At 37.2% G+C, this 22,173-nt stretch overlaps 1 protein-coding gene across 7 annotated transcripts in view; it reads right to left on the reverse strand.

Annotated features, from left to right (window-relative positions):
* Positions 1 to 22,173, reverse strand: part of VWA8 (von Willebrand factor A domain containing 8) — a 364,541-nt gene that overhangs the window by 83,981 nt on the left and 258,387 nt on the right. Inside the window, exon 38 of one of the 7 annotated variants that reach the window (XM_061170625.1) lies at positions 6,652 to 6,692. The exons of 4 other annotated variants lie outside the window; for them this stretch is intronic. In XM_061170625.1, the coding sequence (XP_061026608.1) occupies positions 6,690 to 6,692 (3 nt within the window). In that variant the 3' untranslated portion in view covers positions 6,652 to 6,689. Of the gene's footprint in view, positions 1 to 6,651; positions 6,693 to 13,738; positions 14,017 to 20,847; positions 21,328 to 22,173 lie in introns of those variants that run through there. 2 more of the 7 variants (XM_061170621.1, XM_061170623.1) reach the window with 2 other exon arrangements.

Below are 22,173 nucleotides of genomic sequence, written 5' to 3' on the forward strand. Positions count from 1 at the left end.
GTCCCTGGCTTTAAATACTTAAAAACCTTGTAAAGGAGAGTAAGACGATTTCACAAGTAATTCAAGGGAGGTTGTGTAAGTACCACACAAAAGGTATAAGCCTAGTGGGTGGAGTCAGAGGAGGAAGAGGTCACATCCACCTTGGGGGAGGGGTAGACTGGAGGAGGAAGCGTTTGGGATGGACTTTTGAGATTGGATGGCTGTGACCTACAGAAACAGGAAAGAGGGAGTGGTAGAAGGGAATGGGTTGCAGATGGCAAGCAACCACTAACAAAAGTGCAGGGGAGAGCAAGAATGGGCTGTGTCCTGGGAGTAGTTTAGCTTGGCTAGAGTGTAAACTGGGTGCTTGCAGGCTGGGGCATGCTGTGGAGGCCCTGGGTGCCAGGAAGAGTGGGTTGTATTTCAGATTGACAATGGCACAATTTCTGAACATTTCTGGTCTAGAGTGACATGTTCAGAGCTGTTACTTAAGAAAATTTAACTCAGCAGTCTATGTAGAAGGGATCAGAGTAGAAAGACTCTGGACCTCAAACAAACTTCCATTTTTTAGGTGAAGATTAGATATTGTAATGTTTAGGGTAACTTACTTTTATCTTCAATTACTCAAGAATACTACAAGGAAATGCTAGGGAATCAGTAGGCATAATTGAATTAGATGAACAGTCCATGAGTTACAGTCAGGCGGATAATCATATTATCTGTATTTCTGGTGGAATACTTTTACTTTGTATGTGTTTCCTTGTGAGTAATTTTGAGTAGAGCAAATATTTTTTGATTGCTATTTTGAGCACTGTTAATTTTTAAAGTACTGTTAGTATTTAATCACAAAGTTATTGTTTTTTCTTTCATCCTATAACTTTCAAAGGTTTGTTAAGAGGGGGGGGGGTGTTATTATTATTTTTTTTTCCTGTTGAAATGCACTTCCAACTTTATAATGTCTATTAGTGGCAAAACAGAATTCACTTCCAGTAACCAGGCTTATATCAAACCGCAGAATTTTAGAGCTGAAGGAAATACAGTACACCAGAATGCTTTTTGCATGCACTAAGCCTCCTATCTCAGAAGGAAGACATTCTACCACGAGTGGTTGCTTGCACAAGTTAGAAGTAAAATTAGAATCATCCTGCAACAAACATCACACCTCCACAAAACTGGTTGGGACAGGAAAGAATCCAATTCCTTGGACTGTTCATCCTAATCTATGTAAATTATGATCAAAGTGTTAACCCCTCCTCCAATAAAATGGGTTACTACACATACTCAACATGATTCCTAAAATTTTCAAATTTAATTCAATAGCTCCTTATGAATTTTAAAATTAGTTCCCCATGCTCTATCATCATTCCTCCATTTATTATACAGATTTATGATAGTAAGTAATAACATCTCCCATTCATATACTACTTGACAGCTTGCAGAGCACTTGAACATATGTTATCTCGTTTGGTTTTTACAATTCCGTGACATAGCTGCTATGGTTAGCTTCATTTCACAGATGGGGAGATGCAGCTTTAGAGGGGTTAAGTGACATGCCTACGGTCACTGGCTACAACTGGAAATCAAACTCAGTTCTAGCTACCTGGTTCACAGGTGTTCATTCTGGAGCCACAAACTAACCAGTGTAGGAAAAACTAGGGGGTGGGAGATTTACCACCATTTGGTTCTTTGCCAACCTAGGCAACAGTCAGCTAGTGAACAGTGAACTCACAGAAACAAAAGACTCAGCCTTCTAGAAATCACCAAAGGAGTTTGCAGCTTTTACCATCCCTCTGAGGGACCTCATAAAAGCTTTAAATAACCAAATTAATTATACATTCATGTACAGATTCACTGATTCATCAAGAATTTACTGAGCTCTGACCAGGTGTCAGGCTCTCAGGCAGATGCCGAAATGGGACATGAATTCTGCTCTTGGGAAGCTTGCCTTCCTGACACACATCAAAGCAAGAGATTGCAGTGTGACCAGGGCATGCGGACGCCACGGAGGGAGGGGTGAATTCTGCTGGGGGTGGGCAGGCTGGAGTCAACTGCTCAGCCTTGAAGGATGACACACAGAAGTGGGTGGTGGGCAGGGCAACCAGAGAGGACAACATGAGGGAAGGCACAGGGCATGGAAATGCATGTTTAAGAGCTGCGTGGAGAGTGTTCTAGCTTCATTCTTCTCATTCTTCTGTGACTGGAGAATTTGCTTTGTCACTTGTAAGATGCATAAACAATAAAAACACTCCGGGCCAGATTAGGTTTTTGTTTTTTTTTAAACATTTTTATTGGAGTATAATTGCTCTACAATGGTGTGTTAGTTTCTGCTTTATAACAAAGTGAATCAGCTATACATATACATATATCCCCATATCTCCTTCCTCTTGCATCTCCCTCCCACCCTCCCTATCCACCCCCTCTAGGTGGTCACAAAGCACTGAGCTGATCTCCCTGTGCTATGCGGCTGCTTCCCACTAGCTATCTATTTTACATTTGGTAGTGTATATATGTCCATGCCACTCTCTCACTTCGTCCCAGCTTACCCTTCCCACTCCCTGTGTCCTCAAGTCCATTCTCTATGTCTGCGTCTTTATTCCTGTCCTGCCCCTAGGTTCTTCAAAACCCATTTTTTTCTTTTAGATTACATATATATGTGTTAGCATACGGTATTTGTTTTTTTCTTTCTGACTTACTTCACTCTGTATGACAGACTCTAGGTCCATCCACCTCACTACAAATAACTCAATTTCGTTTCTTTTTATGGCTGAGGAATATTCCATTGTATATATGTGCCACATCTTCTTTATCCATTCATTAGATTAGATTTTTTCCCCTGACAATTAATACTGTTATGTTTTTTATTATTGTGACTTAAACCTCATGCAAAACTAAATACATAGTTGATATACTTTGAGATTTGTTAGAGGACGTGTATATAACTTTGGGAGAAGAAATGTAATTTTCATCTATTTATACCTAGATAATATTTTGAGATGTTTATTTTTCTTCCTTCCCTCTGATTTAAGCAGATTCCATTTAAAAAAATTATCTCAGGGTACGTATGTAACAGGGCAGAAAGCAGAGGTAGACTGTATCTTTTTGGCTCTTGTATTTGAAACCAGGGATTGGCAAATATTTTCTGTAAAGAGCCAAATAGTAAATATTTTAGGCCTTGTGGGCTATATGATCTATGTTGCAACTACCCAATTCTGCCCTTGGAGTGCAAAAGGAGTCACAGATAATATGTAGATAAATGAATGGGGCTGTGTTCCAATAAACTTTATTTATGGACACTGAAATTTGAATTCCATATAATTTTCACGTGTCACATGACATTGTTCTTTGTTTGATTTTTTTCAACCATTAAAAATGTAAAAACCATTCTTAGCTTGTGAGCCATACAAAAACAGTTGGTATAATTTGCCAATCCCTGTTTTAAATGTTTAATGCCATTAGGAGAATTTAAGAGTTTTGTGGAGCAAGTAAGGAAATTTACAACATAGGCTAATTACTTGGAAAAGCTTGGAAGAGAACGAGGCTTCCTTTCTTGAGGCCACCTCCACCCTGGTGAGATGGGAGAGAGATCTGTGGGTCCCAAAGTGTTTTGCCATCCTTCTAACCCCCCAAAGTCTAATTTTGCTGCCAAAATTCCAAATTAATGAGATTTCATTTGAAAATATGAATTTTGGTCTTCTCTAGAAAACAAGCCTGCATTTTCACATGGCAACAGCTAAGTAGAGACTGCCTTCCTAGTTGGGGCATGACTTCCTGTTCACCTCAGACCCTCCTGGCCTGTGTCCCCCTGATCCAGCACCTGTGAGCATTTGGTCTAAACTCCACTGTGCAGAGAATGATCTCCACTGAAACTAGTCTTTTGGCTCTAGAGAAGCTATGTGGTGAACAGGAATAAAAATGTGTGCATCTGAGTCAGAGACACCTAGGCTGAAATCTCAGCTTTGTTCACTGTTAGAAGAGTGACCTGGGGCAAATTACTTACCCCAGTCTCAGAATGAGAACAATAATACATAACCTGAAATGGTGGTTGTAATGATATATCAGAGAATGTATTGAAAGCAGCTAGCACATTCTAAGCAGTCAATAAAAAACGAATCACTAGGATGGAGAAGTTCTTTGATGTATATCTTAATTTTAGACACTGTCTTCACTGTTGCCTTTTGTGGAAGGGCCTAAAGGATCAGTTTACAATCTATCTCATTTTATACTAGATAAAGAAATTAAGGCCCAGAGAGATATGACTGCCCAAAGCCACTCATCAGTGATGGAACCAGGAAGAGGATATGGATGTCTTAGTTTTTGACCTCAGGAAATTTCTCTGTACCCCATGGCAGAACTAAAAGTTCTGAATTCTTTTCATAAAAGCCTTTCATTTCATAGTCTAGAGATCTTCTAACGGAAGGAACATTGACTCAAGTCTTCTGGCTAATCTGACTACACTTTTAAATTATAACTTCCAAATATAGTGAAATGACGACAGTTATTAGTTGTTGAAGTGCTATTAGTTGTTGAAGTTAGCTGAAATACTCCTGTTCCAAGCTCACAGACACCCTCGTGTGGTCACTAGAAATAACAATTCCAGCCAAAGGATCAAGAACAATCTGGAGCTATTTAAAGTTAATGATGAAGTATGGCAGGATTGGTAGGTAAGTGTCAAATAACATAATAATAAAAAGTCACTATAATTATATTCTTTTAGCCCCTGGTTAATGGCCTGGGGAAAGTTATCTATCTCAGACCAAATCTTTAAGGAGACAAAGATTATAATGGATGATTACTTAGGGCTTGATCACAATTCGACTCTGTTATAATGAAGAAAAATATTCAGCATATGTGGTGGCTGTATTATCTCAGATCTTTGTAGATTTTCCTCCACTATCAGTGATTCTGAATGACAGAGCATTCTGGGACTCTGAGTGCAATTGCTACGTGGAGGGCAACGGTCCCCAACCTTTTTGGCACCAGGGACTGGTTTTGGGGAAGACAATTTTTCCACGGGGGTGGGGGGATGGTTCAGGTGGTAATGCGAGCGATGGGGAGCAATGGGGAGCGATGGGGAGCGGCGGGGAGCGATGGGGAGCGGTGGGGAGCGATGCGGAGCGATGGGGAGCGGCCGATGAAGCTTCGCTCGCTCACCCGCCGGGGACGTCCTGCTGTGCGGCCCGGTTCCTAACAGGCTGTGGACCGCTACCGGTCCGCGGCCCGGGGTTGGGGACCCCTGGTATAGGAGATTGCTATGTGTAAGGTAGTTAAACCTGAGGGCTCTGCTGAAATATCTTCTATCAAATGTTAATTACAACTCAGTGGATGGGAGCAGAAGGTGAGGGTGTACTGGAGAGAAGCTCATGAGCTGCAAATGTTCTGGGTGCTCCCGACATCCACTCAAGACGGTCGGTTCACTGGTGAGTTGGTTAAACAGAAGTAGGTTAGAATGCTTCTTCTGTGTTAACAGGTTGACCTAAATGAACAGGCAGCGCCCCCAACAACTGCTCAAAGAAACAGTATTTGTCCCAGTACAGAAAATCAGTGACAAAAGCAATTGGATTTACTTTTTGTGCCACAAAATAAGGACGTACTCAAAACAACGATTGAGGCATATCAAAAGGACAAGGAAACTGGCTTGAAGGGGTTCCCACTGGATAAGTCTAGAACAATTTGAGTGTTAAAATAAATAAGAATGGCAATAGACTATAAGCTATTAGGTAAGACAGAAATCCATGAAGCCATACTAATAAAAAACAAACGAACAAAGGGAGAAGGGAGAGCACTTCCTTAGCTCAGAATGCCAGCAATAAATGCAGAAGGAATGACAGAATCAGACAAAATCACCACTTGGCAACCACAGTAGTAATAATTGATTCAAGCAAGAATCACCAATGGATGATCAAGTTAATGGATGAAAGTTTGATGAGAAACAAAATATTTGCCTAGTCTTGAAATGTTTGCTCATGAGACACATGCATTAATTATAAAGGGGAAAAACAGTAACTTCACAGTGGAGAAATACAGCGGAGATAATACCTTGACCAAATGTTTAAAGTTAACGTCACCAGTAATGGGACAATTCGACATCCAGTGTGTCACCTAATAGGACACATTGAGAAAAACACAGCATCATTTCTGGGATATTCCAACCAAAGATGCATAAACTGAATCAGATAAGCCAAAACCAAGGGATGTTCTACAAAATAACTGGCCTATACGTTTCAAAAATGTCAAGGTCATGAAAGTCAAAGAAAGATGAGGACCTGTTTTGGACTGAAAGATAACAGAGATGTGTTAACTGAATTGTAACACATGATCTGGATTGTTTCCTTTTGCTAAAAAGGATGTTATTGGGACATCTGAAATTTGTATAAGTTTTATTTTATTTTATTTTTGGTCTGTATTCATGAAGAACACTACTTTGTTATTTTCTGTTCTTGTAGTGCCTTTGTCAGATTTTGGAAACTAGCTTATTCTGACCTCAATAAAGCAAATTAGGAGGGATTTTCCCTTCCTTCATCTTCTAAAAGAGCTTTTTTTTTTTTTTTAAAATCTTTATTTGAAATTTGTGTAAGTTTTAGACATTAACGTAGTATCAATGTTAACTTCCTGATTTTAAGGTCTGTATTGTGGTTATGTAGGAGAGTGCTTTTGTTTTGAGGAAATACTCACCGAAGTGTTTGGAGGTAACAGGGAATCGTGCCTACAACTTACTTTAAAATGGTTCATGGAAAAAAATGTAGAGAGAGAAAGGTAAAATAAGCAAACAGTTTTAAAAGATGTAATTAGATTTGGTGAAGAAAAACAAAAGGGTAAATTATTTGTCTATACCTGAGAAGAGAAATTATAAATAGAGCTTGGAGTTAAGGCTCTGAGGGGGAATGCTTTTTCTTTCTGTTGTTTTTATTATCAGCTGCCTTTGATGAACATATGCTCCTGTCAAACTCACCAAAGATTAGAAGATATAGTGAAAAAATCAGAGGTGGTTTTATTTAAAAATATAATTTATAATTAATATAATATATAACATATTCGTATAATATATAAATAGTAAATATAAATATAAAATAAAATAATATAAAAATAGAAATAAGTAAATATAAATATATGTCTGTCTATAAATCTACCTAAATATTTCTCAACCTGAGTTTCGGTGAGAAGAAGAGTTATATTCAGAATTATCAGGTCTGTTGCTGTTTACTCCTGAGAGCAATCAGAAGCTTATCCTTACTAGAGAGATGTGCAGCTTAGTAATTATGGGCTATAGGATAGGAAAAAAACCATATTTTAGTATTAAGAGAGCCAGAGTAACAATAATAGCTATTATTTATTGCTGTGAAATAGCCTTATGTATTTGTTGGGGGTTCTATGGGTTAACTCAAACCAGACTTAGAACACATGAATTTGTTTCTGACATTATGTCAGGGTTTTCTCCTTCTGGGCAATGACTCTTATGTAAATATGATGGCAGAGTGGTTGAGGTCATGATGACTCACAGTCAAATGCAGCATTTTCCCCTTCAGCTAGCACAAAACCTATTTAAGTTTTAGATTTCCCTACTAGAGCTCTATAGATGTCGTTGTTCTTTACGGAAAGGATTATTCAACCCATACCAGCAATGTGAAATATAGGGATTTAACAGCATTTACAACAGAAGTATATAAAAGGAAAGAATAATGAAAATTATTCAATATTAGTGAATTCTTTTCATTGGGGGGGAAAACCCACTGTAATATCATCAGAGCACTGTCAAGAAAGACTTGACAATTTCATTCAGAACCCTGGCAACTGGAAAATCTCATAAGAAAACTGTAACTAGAATATTTATTTCTGCCCTACATGTACTTAGAAAACCAAGCACATATTTTTGAGGTATTCAGTCTAGGAATTAAACAGAAGATAAATTTAATGGATGCTATATAATCATCACTGGCCTAATTATCATCATTTTGCATTTGGTAAGGGTCATGTTTCATGAATGTCATCCTGAGTGCAAAACAAAATAAACCTGACAGTAGTCTTGGCCTCTAGGAAACCCTAAACTGGAAGGTCATCAGCTGTCACTTGGAAGGTAGCAGTCAAAATTACAAAAAAAAAAAAAAAAAAAAAAATCACACGGTCATGTTTTTTGCTTAGTCAGTATTTCTTCTGGGGTATTTCCTTTATTCCTAACACGTGGTTCAGATGGGACTGATACAGTTCTCTCTCATCCCAAACTCTAGAAGTGGAGACATGACCTAGGTCTGACCACTTAAGAGTATCCCATCATTTTGGTCACAGTGATCGGTTCAGAGATGGGCATGAGATCTCAAAGACCAGTTGGAGCACTTCTGAGGACTTCTGATGAAATTACTGGCAAAGACACTCCCTTTTGGCTGGGATTACCAGCTATGAGAACCATGCAGAACCTAATGCTACCAGGGCCATCTTTGCCACCAGACGGAGAAAGACTGTAAGAATAAAGCCACCTCAGAAAAACCATAACAAAGAGGACGGAGTCTGTGTCCCGTGACACATGTTGAGCCTTTGGTTTGAGCTGTGCCTAAGGCCTGGGGACTTCCTGGTTATATGAGCCAATAAACCCCCTTTTGTAGTTTAAGTTAGTGTGAGCTGAATTTTTGTCACTTTCAGTACCTTTTCTTTTTCTATAATGAATATGGAATCACATGAAATAATAGGTCCTCTCTTCAAAGGTATGGAGGGAAACTATTCTTTTAACTGCGAACTTAACCCTAGCATTCCAAATATATTCTCTTTAGTCATAAATGCCATGCAACAAGGCTGTATCATGAGTCAGGATTAGAATTAGCATAAGGCTCTTGTCCTAAGAGACCTACTATAGAGGGTCCACGGTGAACTGGAGCAAAGAAAACCAGGAATATAGAGACCAGCAACTTGCTAAAGTATTAAACAGATTTTGAACACATTTAGGAACTATTGGGTTAAACAAATTAAAGAGGTTTCTTTACTGGGACTTCTCAAAGCCAGATATTTACTAATTGTAACTTCATCTCTAAGTGTCTTCTAGGTTATACAGTATTTTCCAACAGTGTGGACACGGATTCCTGACAAAAAAGGGTTCTGAGAATATGCTTTCAGGAACATCTGACTCTACGTATTTCTAAATAGCTTATTTGTCCTGATCATTTTGCTTGATCTCTCTACTCTCCTTAGCAGCTAACCATTTTCATGGTTTCAGTGAAAATGTCCATGCTAAAGATCACTGGAACTCTTGCTAACTTGAAGTTCTAGTCCAATTGTTATTTTCCAATTACTGACTGTGCAATGTCAATGGAATATCTCACCATTACTTCAAACTCAGCACACTTAAAATGCCCTAACCCTATCTCCTCTCTGCTCTCCTGACTCCTTCAATGGTCTGCCAGACACCCACCCTAGAGACATGCAGAACGCCTGCATCCAGGTCCGTATTCGGCCTTTTGCCATCGGCTCACACCTGGCCATACCTCAGCCTCTCGGTTGCCCTGCTTCACTCAGGGCTCTTTTCCAGACCTCACATCACTACCAAGTCCATCCTCCTAATACATCCTTCACTACTCCATACACTTTCCTTATTCAATGACCTTCAGCAGCTCCTGGGCACAGGGAACCTAAAAATCTCACTGGGCCCTCAAACGGCCTGCTTCCTCCTATTCAGGTGACTCCTTATTGCATTACTCCCCCCCAAACACCATTTGCTTCCCTTAAGCTTGTCTTACAATATGCTACAGATACGCTTAAGACAGACCAAGGGTTGCCAAGAAGGTGAGCTTTCTTTCAACTGCTTTTAAAAAGTCCCACGCCAGCAAGACTGTGTTGAAAGTAAATCACACACTGTCTTCTGAAAATCTCCCAGCCTGTAGGTTTCTGGTGGTCCCAGACCCAGCTCGTACTCCTGCCTCTGGTCTGGTGTACACTCCCCTGTTTTCTTGGGATAGCTGGTGTTGAACCTGGATTTGCCCTCTGGGCTTTGTGCTTGCATCAAATCCACCGTGATGTTTGTTCACTGTTCCTCTGGTATCTGTGTCCACGTCACTCATGAATTTGCGGTGATCCAAGCCTATGGCACAATTCTTCCTCTTATTAAGGAAACACACAGTGCTCATTTGAATCTATGCCTGTGGTCATTTTTTTTTGGATTGTCTGGAATGCCCTTTCCTCTCCTTTTCAACTATCCAAATACATAAATAGAATAAAAGTTCAACCAAAGCCCCATCTCCTTTGCTTATGAATTTCATCTGCATTGGTGCCTCTCCTCTGAACTACTATAGCACAGGGCTCAAACTCCACAATTTAACATTGAACTACACATTCTTTTGTACCACTGGCTGCTGTTTCATGACTATCAGTCTCACCTCCCCAATTATATAGTATAAACTTCCTGAAGGTAAAAACCATGCTTCATATTTCAGTATTCTCTGACCCTCCACAGGGCCTATGCTGGTGGCTACAGAGTAATGCTCCACGGGAACACTCTGGCTGGCTGATTGTCAAGTGACTCAAATATCTATCGCTGGTCCGTAACTTCCTTAATTCAAAAGATGACAACCTGCCAATGCCACAAAGAAACTCTCCAGCTTGGATCTCCATCATCTCTTTAGGAAATTATGGTTTGTTGACTTTCCTAAAGCCAGGTCTGGAGTATAAACACTGTTGTTATGTGAGAATCAACTAGAAATATGGGGGCAGGAAGACAGAGTTTTTAAGGAACTGAGATTCAACTAATAGAGCCATTAGATTGTAGACATAATGATATGACAGGAAAACTTCCCCAATGAAAAAGGTATTTATGATGACAAATATGTAATTATATTTGGATCTATAGGTATCAATTGCTGCTTGAAACTTGGGAATGCTGGAAGGCTCTTCATTAGTACAGATTGAGATTATACTTAAAAGTTTTCACTTTATTCACATGCAGACAATTACTGGTAAATCAATTCATTAAAAAACACAGTGACAGTTATTTCGTGGGTATACAAACATGGCTGAAATAGGATCGATACTCGACAGGTTAAATAAAATCATGGGAACACAGCGGTTTGTAAAAAAAAAAGCAACTTCTAAGTGAATGAAGTGCCAGCTTTGTCTGGGACAGACCAGCTAGTCTATTTCCTCTAGCTTTTGTGTCCCAGCCAGGCTTCTGCTCTGCCCTGCAGCTTGTGGGCTTCACACTCCCACCCTAGAAATAGTACACTCTTCTCTCTGGCATCCAGGGCTTTCAGTGGTTTTTTAATAGAAGCAGAGAACATTGATGGTTTAGTTATTAGGCAATCATGGAGGAAATATAAGGGCTGTGCTCTGCCTGGAAAGTGAGCAGTAATTATATAGAAGACCTATTCTCACATCTCTATCTTCCCACAGCATATCCTAAGAGGTTCAAATGAAACTAGTTCTAGAAAATCATTTTAACTCCTGTCAGGCCTTGTGCTTTTTAATGTGCTTAAACTTTTAAATGAGACAACACACTGAACCAATGCAGTTCTAAAAGCTGACGTGGTTAAGCAAAGTACTAACAAGTGAAATGATCACAGATTTAACATAACCTATCTGTCACAAAAGGAATGATGGAGTTTCTTTATTTTTCTCTGTGCCACCTGACCTCTGCTTTCTTTGATGTTCTTTTGCTTTATCACAAACACTTTAAAATTTTATTAACTTTTAATTTTATATAATCTTTAAAGATTACTTTCCATTTACAGTTACTACAAAATATTGGCTATGTTCCTGTGTTGTACAATACATCCTTGAGCCTATCTTAAACCCAATAGTTTGTACCTCTCCTCCAGCCCTCTCTTGCCCCTCCTCACCACTGGTAACCACTAGTTTGTTCTCTATATCTTATCACAAACACTTTTTAAAAATGATATTGAGATAGGTAAACATTTGGGAATCTTGCCTTCTCACAATCAGAGCACTACTGTTTTCACTGGTGACTGGAACTGACGATCACCCTTCTTAAATTTGAGAGACATCAGTTTTCCTCTAAACATTCCACAGTGATTCAGCTACATCCTTGCGGATAAGCTGTATTGATGTGTGGGTCCTGTCTTTCGACGTCCCATTTTTAAAACAGAGATGAAAGATTCCCCAGAGTTAATCATTAGCGCTGGGAAAGGAAAGGTTGATGAGATCATTGCTACACAACGGTAAGGTTGTTTCGTGGTGATGATGGATACCCAGTCAATCCACTCTTCTCCTCATTGAATCACACCCTCCCACCCCACACCTGTGATTGTCATTACCTCTCTCCAGGCTTGTTCTTCTAGAAACCAAGTTCAGATCCTGCTGCCTTGTTCACTTGAACAACATGGAAATTTTGCAACATTTTAACCTATTTTATTTATTTATCAAAAGAAAGAGTGTCAGGGATTTAAGAAATGGCGTAAGAATCACTCAGAATTCTGTTTTCTATCATTAACATTAGAGAGCACCCAAGAAAGATTCTGATTACTGTTTGCCACAGAGCTGTATAATATTCCTTGACTCCTGACTTCCATGGGAACCAACATGATCTGATGGGATTATACAGAGACAAATGCCTAGTTTTAACTCCACTGGCATTTTCAGGTTTTGGCAGGGGGAGGGCACCCTGGATACCTGACTAAAGGGTTAAAGTTGATAAAGCTGCCAGGGCCGGAGTGTATGGTGGTTAAAGAGCACACATTACAGAACCACTGACTCTGCCACTTACTAGCCCTGTGACCTTGGTCAACTTGCTTAATTTCTTTGAGCTTGAGTTTCTCCATCTGTGAATTACATCCCTGGAGCATTCTCTTACCCCCAAAATATACCAAAGGTTAAGACTTTTGTTTTTTTTTAAAAACTCTCTAAACAAATTAGCTTTCTTTACCTTCGGAGTTTTTAAGATTTGGAATTAGCTTTACATTCTCCACTTAATGCAACAATGAAAGATGACATGGCAGGTGCCATTTACTGTAGTCAACTACTATTATTCCTGGTTTGGCAGCCACTGAGTCATTTTATTTTTTATTTTTATTTTTAAAATTAACAGGTTTTTTTCATGTTGGCTATGGATGTCCAATTGTTGCAGCACCATTTGTTGAAAAGGTTATCCTTTCATTAAACTGCTTTGGCACCTTTGTTGAAAATCAATCGGCCATATGTCTCTGGGTCACTTTCTGAATACTCTAGTCCATTCCATTGATTTATGTGTTTGTCCTTTTGCTAACATCATACCATCCTGATTATTGTAGTTTTATGGTAAATCTTAAAATTGTGTAGTATGATTCCCCTAACTTTATTCTTTTAAAAAATTGTTTTGAGTATTTTTGTTCCATATACATTTTAGAGTCAGCTTGTTATCGCTATAAAAAAAAATCCTACTGGGATTTTGGTTGGAACTCTCCAAATCAATTTGGAGAGAATCGACATCTTTATTATGTTGAGAATTCTAATTTGTGAACTCTCCTTTTATTTAAATCTTTGGTTTCTTTCACTAGTGTTTTGTAGTATTCAGCATACATATCCTATACATGCCTTGTTAAATGGATACCTAAGTATTTCATTTTTAGGTGGAACTGTTTGTAAATGGTATATATATTTTAAAATTTTGGTTTTTAATTATTAATTGCTAGGATATAGAAATATGATTAATTTTGGACCTTGCTAAACTCACTTATTAGTTGAAAGACTTGGTTTATTTTGCACGTTATTTGTTTTTTCTTGGTACATTCTGTGGGATTTTCTAGGTAGGCAATTATGTTGTCTACAAATAGTGACAGTTTTATTTCTTCCTTTCCAATCTGTATACTTTTACTTATTTTTCTTGTTGTTGCACCGGCTAGGACTTTCAGTCTGATGTTGAACAGGAGTGATGGGTGTATGGGTGTGGTTATTCCTGCCTTATTCCCAATCGTAGGGGGAAAGCACTCAGTCTTTCACCATTAAATATGTTGCTAGCTGTAGGGCTTTTGCAGATGCCTTTTGTTAGGCTGAAGAAGTTCTCTTCTATTTCTAGTTTGCTGAGAGTACCCACTTCCTTTTCAGATGGCCTTGAGTCAAGACCAGGAGACTCTGGAGGAAAAGGAGAAACACATCTAGTTCAATGGTAGTTCAAATTCTGGTCTTCCTCAATCCATGTGCTATCACTTCTTTTTCAGAGATCTCAAATAGTTGCTCAATGTATCCTGTCCGGATTTTATTGCTGAATTCAGTGGAAAAGACAGGGTAAGTGTGTGCTTACTCCATCTTATTCATAACTAGTACTCGAGTCATTTCAAAGTGAAATAAGGAAAATTAACTAGTTTCTTCAGTTCTATTAAAAAATATGCATTTTTTAAAGTGTCTAGGATCCAAAGATGAGTTAAATGAAATCTTTGTTTCACGGCTACTCTTATTCCTCTTATTTACCTGGTGAATTCCCACTTGTTATTATTCTAAACCAATTTTTAATTTTTATCAAAGTAATAAATGTAAATAGTTTAATAAGCCAAATAGTACTACAAGATGTATAACAAAAATAGCAACCTCGAGCTCCACCATCTTCACCCCCCAATTCCCACTCCCCAAAGGTAGCCAGCCACTTCATCTCTGCTTACTATGTCTCCTGCTATTTACCTTCATATTTCTAAATAATATTCTTACATTCTCTTTATTTTTAAGTTTCAGACATTATCTATTGACTTCCTACTATGAAAGGTAAGGATTATTTCACCTATCTTACCTAGAACATACATTACTCATGTTCCCTCCCCTTATCATCCTAATAGAGTGCCATCATAAACTTGAGTTAAATCAATATTAATTGTTTAATTTATTATTACTATTATATGGTACTATATTACTATATGCAATAATATATGTTACTATATATTACTATATATTTCTAATTATAATAATACATATTACTATATAGTTATATATACTATTACATACTATTATTTTATATAATTTTTCATTTTTCCCACTAATATGTACTCTTTACTAATTCTTAGCTTTACTTTATTTGTCACTCACTAATTGTTCCCCAAATTCTCCAGCAGAGCTGTAAAATTCTCTCAATATAGTTATTCTATCACATTACCAGCTCCTTTTTTTTCCCCTCAAGACATCTATTCTTTCTGGAACCCTGTTTTCCCACTTTGCTTTGGAGTAGTTGTTTTCAGGCACAGCTGTTATTCTAGAACATCCTTTCATGATCATGCTGGGAATTACCTTTGCCTCTTCCCTGGCTAAGACCACTCTTTCCACCCTTCTTATTCTTTCTTCATTTATTCCCTCCTTTTGTATAAAGAATGAAAGTTTTTTGAGATTTGCATGTTTAATAATGTTTTTAGTCTACCGTCACATTTGATTAATAGCTTGGCTGGGTATAAAATTCTCGGTTGGAAATAATTTTCCCTGTAGCTTCCAATGTTGCTGTGGAGAAGCCTAATGCTATTAGGATTTATAGTACACTTTATATAACCTGTTTCCCACTTCCCTCAACTTAGAAGTTTTCAGCTTTGTCTCTTTACCCACAGGGTTCTAAAATTTCAAGTGAATATACTTTGGGGTGTATGTGTGAGGGTGTGTGTTTTACAGTTATTAAATGGAACATCTGTCCTGTAGTTTAGTGAAATTTTCTTAAATTACTTTTAGGGTCATTTCCTGCCCTTTCATTTTCTCTTTCTGGAATTCTTATTAGTCAGATAAGACTTATCTTCTCTCTTCTATTTTCAATTTCTTTGTCTTTTGGGAGAGTTCCCTAATGTCCAATCCCTTTTATTAATTTATTTCTGCTACTACTTTTTAATTTCCAAGAGATCTTTCTTATTCTTTGAAGGTTACTATGTTAAAATAGCACTATGTTTCTGTTTTATAATATTTTCTCTTACCTCTCTGAGAATATCAATTATCACTTTGTGAAATGCTTTTCTGCTTTCTGTATCATCTCTATTTCTCTGTTCATTTGTTTTGATTTCCATCTTTTATATAAGAGGCTATCCATTAATATTTAAGAATAAAGCATTAAAAAGTAGATTGAAATTTTTGTTTTTTGTTTTTGCATAAAGTAGGGCTTGCCAACAAGTGGGTCTTCTTGTAAGGCTAGTAGGGAGAAATTTCCAAATGTCAGCATCAGAAAGGCTTTTCTCTAGAGTCACAGATGTAGAAAACAAACTTATGGTTACCGGGGGTAGGGGGAGGTAGGAATAAATTGGGAGATTGGGATTAACATATACACACTACTATATAGATAACTAATAAGGACCTACTGTATAGCACAGGGAACTCTACTCAGGACTCTGTAATGGCTTATATGGGAAAAGAATCTAAAAAAGAGTGGATATATGTGTATTTATAACTGATCCACTTTGCTGTACACCTGAAACTAACACAACATTGTAAATCAACTATACTCAAATAAAAATTTTTAAAAAAGTCACTTGATAGGACACAAATAGCTTTCCTATGGATAAACAATGTACTAATTTTAATATAATTTTGTATGTTAGTACATTTTTACTTATCTCCTTATAAACTTAATGTATCTCAAAAATGATTGTTTCATCCTGTAGACTGCATTATTTGTGTATATTGACTCAAAATGATAAGAAAACAAATAAAAAAATATTTTCCTTAAAAAAAAAAAAAGTGAAAAAAAGAAAGGCTTTTCTCTTGGGCATGTCAGTTTCCAGAAAGGATTTTCCCAATCTCCTGCTTAAGGGATATAAATATGGATGCCAGCTTCATGAGATCTAAATAAGGAAAGCAGACCTTCACTTCATCTTCTTATTGGCTATATGGTCTCACTCCTGTCTTAAACTGTGCAGATCTCCACTGTGGCTCCCATCTCTTGCAAGGGTAGAGGAGAGCCAGCTGCCCAGGTGCATAAGATGGAGGAGAAAATCTGTATTTCTAAATGGCCTCTATATGGGCTTTCAACTAATCTGCCAATTTTCAGTGCTGCCCTGTACTCTAACCTTCTTTGGAACATGGTGTCTTCAAGTCCTGATGCTTTATAGGCTTCCACAGAGTAAAGCTTGCGTCTCCCCTCGGAGGAATTTTAGGGTTTTAGTTCTCTCCAGTCACTAACTCAGTCATCACCTACACATGTATTTTTTAATCCTCCAAGGTGTTGTTGCATCTCTAATCTTGTGGTTTTGTACCTTTTTTGATCCTTTATTGTTTTCTTACTGGGATTTTGGTAAGAGGCAAAACTAAACCTGTATTCGATTTGTCAGGAGTCCCTTTCCCCTTCCGTAAAAACCAGATTCAGGTATTATTTTATCTTAAAACCACTTCCAAAGATAGAGTTAAGTATTCTTTGCTGTCCTCCGGTCCCTTAGTCATGCTTCCATCACTTTCTTCACCACACTGCACCATAGTTTATTTGGTTATAGCGCTACTTGACTGTAAGTTCCCTGGGTCTGTACCTGTCTCTTATTTATTTCTTTATCCTAGTGAGTCTAGGTGATCAACGAATGTTAATTAAATAAATAAATGTAAGAATGGGTGGAACTATTAAAAGGGAGAGGTTAGAGATGGCACTTGTGGCCCGACCTTGTAAGGAAACAGAAAATAAAAAGAGAGACATGTTTAGAATGTTATAGAGACAAAAGAACACTGTATACAGAAAAACTAGGAAAGACAGCTCCAAATTTGGCTTGCTTTTTACTGTTCTCAGGACTCAGGCTAAAGATGATGTATATTTCACTGTGTGTTTTTTGGTCCTGTTCTAATTTGTCTTTTGAATAAGGGTAAACACTATAATCTGCTGCTGACAATTGTCCTATCATTGATTTCCTGCTTTTCTTCAAGCTGACAAGTTTAGGCCCAGACCATTTTTTCAATTCCTTTTTTGGGCCTGACAAAACTTTTCCTAAACAGGATTATAAGCAAAGCTCACTTTCAACACTAAGGCAGATGATGAATTATGTAACTCACTGGGTCATGATGTAATATTAGGTGTTTGGGTAACACTGCTTCCTTTTAATTTGGCTTTGTTTCCATGTAAGAGTTAAAGAATTCTGTAGCCCAATATTACCTAACTTCTGAGTTTCTAATTTTTATTTGTTTACTAAATACTTTGTGACAAGTATGAATGCATTTCACTCTTACAACAACTTGTAAAGTACACTGGGATTGTCTTTATATTATGACTGGAAAGTGAAAATTAGAAAGAATGAGCAATCTGCCGAAGATCACTTAAAAAGTGGTACGTGGATTTGAACCTGGGTTTGACCACTTAAAATTTCATGCTCTTAAACAATAGGCTATACCACTTATAAATAAAATTACAATGTTCTCTATAAATATAACAGCAAGGTTTTATTTCTATAGCCATTGTGATGTGTTGATTATACATAACTATATACATAATGAGCTTAGAACCACAAAAATTCTAGAGCCATTGATTGTCAACATATTCATTGCATTTGATATCTCAATTTATAACTGATATATTACAGAATTAATTTGTTTTCCTTATACTTTAAATAAATATTACTAAGATTACTTCTTTACTTGCTGATTATATTGTCAAGCAGTATGCAATGGGGATATAGTATATAAAATAATGATCTTAAGTTCTTTCATGAGAGAAAGGAGTTGAAATATTTCTGCTGCTGATGATTTGAAAAGCAATTACCTAAGTTTAGGTCTCTTCTAAAATGTAAAAGCTAAATGATATTTCTATTTTTAACATTACTTTAAAACTCTAATACCCATGATTTTCATAATTTTTACGGTTATCTTTTTTGTTGGATATGCACAAAAGTTTAATGAAAACTCATGGCCTCTTTAAACTCATAAACTTGTTGATTTGCTTGTCTTGGGAAGGTGGCTGCTGATTTAATTTTAGTTACATTTAGCAATTACTGACAAATTTGTGATCCAATGGAAGCATTACTTCTGGAGGAATGTAAAAATCGACTGGCAATTTCCTTCTGAAAGAGTTTATAAGAAAGGAGGCCCCCATGCACGGACCCATGAGTGTTATCCCACTTGAGTATAGACTTCTCTCCAATTCTTTGCTCAAACTGAATTCTTTGTTCAAGAAGAGCATTGCTAATCTGTAATTGGGACAATTGTAGGCTTCCTCATCTCACAGAGATATCATGACACCATCTTACCTGTGTTCTCAGTACCTCTTTCCCTTTTCTTTTGCCTTTCTCTCTTCTTATCCACATTTCCATTGTCTTATTTCTGAAGGATCTTGCAGTCAGGTAACTGTCATAATTCTCCTTGGGGAGTTAGTTAAAGGCTTAATCAAGCCAGGGGCATGCTGGAACCAGATTGTACTAGTTTGCGAGAGATGCTTGCTAAATATTCAGAGACTTTGTGAGTAGATTGTTAACCTTTGGTAGCTTTAAATCAGCCATGGAGGGAGTACTTACATCTTGAAAACTGGCAAACATTGTAAACTGCCCCCCACCTGCCAGAGAGCTGGGCTGTCAGCATACTACTGGGTAGTACACTCTCCAGGGGATCTTGCATTTTCATTAGGTAAGCCTGAAAGCCTTATTCAAAGTCTAGATTCAAAATGAATTTCTATGGTTGGGATTTCTCTAACAGCAATAAACAAAGGAAAAATCATTAGAGGCATTGCCCAAGTGTTACCACATAGGCAAATAGCTAGACCATCTTGATGAAAACCACTTCTACTGATATATCACTAGGAGATATGGTGGGAAATTATAAAAAAAAAATTTTAAGAAGTATTGCCTTTCTGGGCCAAGGAAGATTCCCAAAGATATATGTACGTATAACAGTCCTATAAAATGTGTATCACTCTATAACAATGAGCCACTTAATCAGACTGTTAAGTGTTTTCAGAATTGCTGACCAAAGCTAAGAGTGAAGTACAAGAGTGGAATATGATCCTTAAGAAGAACAAAGAATTGCAAACTTTCACAGAAGATCTGGAGATAATGTAGCTTGTAGAGTCAAAAACTAAATTTACTAATAGAGTGCCAATTAAACAATCCTGTGGTTTCCAAAACTGGAAGTGGGCCTTAACGTTCTTAAAAAATCATAAGCGTTGGATGTGTAGTTAAAGAAAAGGCTAGGCCTAGTTATCAAAGTACAGCAAATGACATTTACTCATATTCCTAGAATATCTTCTTTGAAAGATTAGAGGTGCTTAGTATAAACTGGTTATCTTTTCTATGTATTTTTGTCTATGCCTCTCTCTATTTTCAACATTTACCGTATCTACTGTGTACCAGGCACTATCTTAAATATAAGGATCAATAAGTTCCAGTCCCACACTGTTTCAAAGATTCTTCAAGTTTTAAAGTATACAGTTACGGAAGTATTATTCAAAGGCCTCAAAGAGATTCTACGAGTAATATATGAAGGATTTAGTTTCTGATTAGTTTATTGTAATTAGACAGTAACATTTGAAAACTGTAATCTTTTAGCCTTTTTGCTCCCACAAGAAGAGTCACCAAGAGCTTTTTAGAGAAGATGATTTGATTTCTGAGGAAAACTGTGGTGTAGCCTTCTTGGGAGGAATCCAAATGTAACTACATAAAAATATGAAAACTATGCTTTATAGAGAACACTATAAAACCTCACCAGAAAAATTTTGCTTATAATTAACCTGTGCTTCTGAAAGTATCGAGTCTAAAAGTAGTAAATATGAATTCTTAATAATGGGTTCTTAGACTACAGTTATAGTGATACTTTGAGTTTGTTGTTACAGTTGTTTACTATAAGAAAAACACATGTTCCTATCAAAGCATGTAAAATTAATGAACACATTTTATATGAAGCTCAAAATATACTCTCTTGCAAGCTGTACTCATTAAAGAAAACTATCAATGAATGCATTAAACAAAAACAAAAATTCAAAGCAATAATGGCTTCAAAGCTAATACCTCAAGAAGGCTGATATGTAGCAAAGTCATAAAGGATAGGGATAAAGCATGTAACTGACAGAGTTTATCTAAAGATAAACAGTTCTTTTGACACCAGGCAAAGGAATCAGGGAAAGATGGGGGCCAATAAGTGGTGAATGGCATGGCAGATTTTCTGCCTGGCCTTCACTGTTGACCTAAAGGAGCATCTCATGACCAATAGGAACCGCTGAAGAGGCTTGTATAAACCTCCCCTAACAGCAGGTCTGAGGCTGCCTCAAACTACTGGAGTGTAAACCAGGCCTTTTAATTTCTATGATGTAAAGTAAGTCCATTTGGCCACTAGATGGAGATCAGGTTACTCTGCCATTGACAGGGAAGCTGCTGGCAGTCAGCAAGTGATAAGTATGGTGCTGAGAACATATTCTCTTTTCTCAGTACTTCTATGGAAGGTATTTTCCAAGAGCCCAAATCAGGAGCAGACCAATGTTGAATAAAGGGTCCATAAATGAGGAGTGGGTTGAGGGATGGCTTAGGAAGGTAGCTGTAAAAGACACATTTTTGCTTGTTATTACCATTACTCCTGGAATGATTCAGATTTAGATTTGGTTGTACAAACTACTTGTAAATAGTAACATAAGCTGGTCTAAATAAAAGCAATTAAGTATGCTGTCTCATTATTTATCAAGCAGTGAGAAGGAAGAGGAGAGATGTAACCAAAAATTACAACAACGGCAGATTATTTGGACAATGAATTCTGTCTGTTTAGACATAAAGATATATGCTCATACTTTGTTTCTCAGTTTGAGTATGTATGTAAGTGTATATTTTCAGTATCAACAAAATGGATCAAGGAACATCAGAGATGGAAGGAGAATGTTAGATAACATTCTAACATTCTAATTTTACAAATGGAACTATCATTCAATTCTGAATTATGTAACTTTATTACTGAATAAGTCTTATTTCTATTATAGCTGCACTTTGAACTGGAGACATAAAGTTATACATTTCCTAGGAAATGTTTGGTTTGTAGAAGGATCAGATACTGCCTTGTATAATATAGCGGAGTATTTTGACTATTTTTGAGATGTTAGATACTATATTTCTGTTCATTTCTAACTTAGAAACTATATATATTCATTCAATACTTATTCAGTTACAACTGATAAACTGAGACAGTTAAAAGAATTCCATTTGTTGTCAAAAAGCTTCAATTTCGTATATAGGAGTATAAACAAGCATATTTGTCTACTGTGTACCAATCATCATGCTAAGAGCTGGAGATACAAAGATGTACAACAGAGGCAGGAAAGTCACTGGGAAGAGGAGAGTTACACGGTTAAAACACAAATAGGCGTTAATTTTTGTACCAGTGAAGACCAGTTAT

The sequence above is a fragment of the Eubalaena glacialis genome, chromosome 16 (genome assembly GCF_028564815.1).
Source record: "Eubalaena glacialis isolate mEubGla1 chromosome 16, mEubGla1.1.hap2.+ XY, whole genome shotgun sequence".
NCBI classification, from domain to species: Eukaryota; Metazoa; Chordata; class Mammalia; order Artiodactyla; family Balaenidae; genus Eubalaena; species Eubalaena glacialis.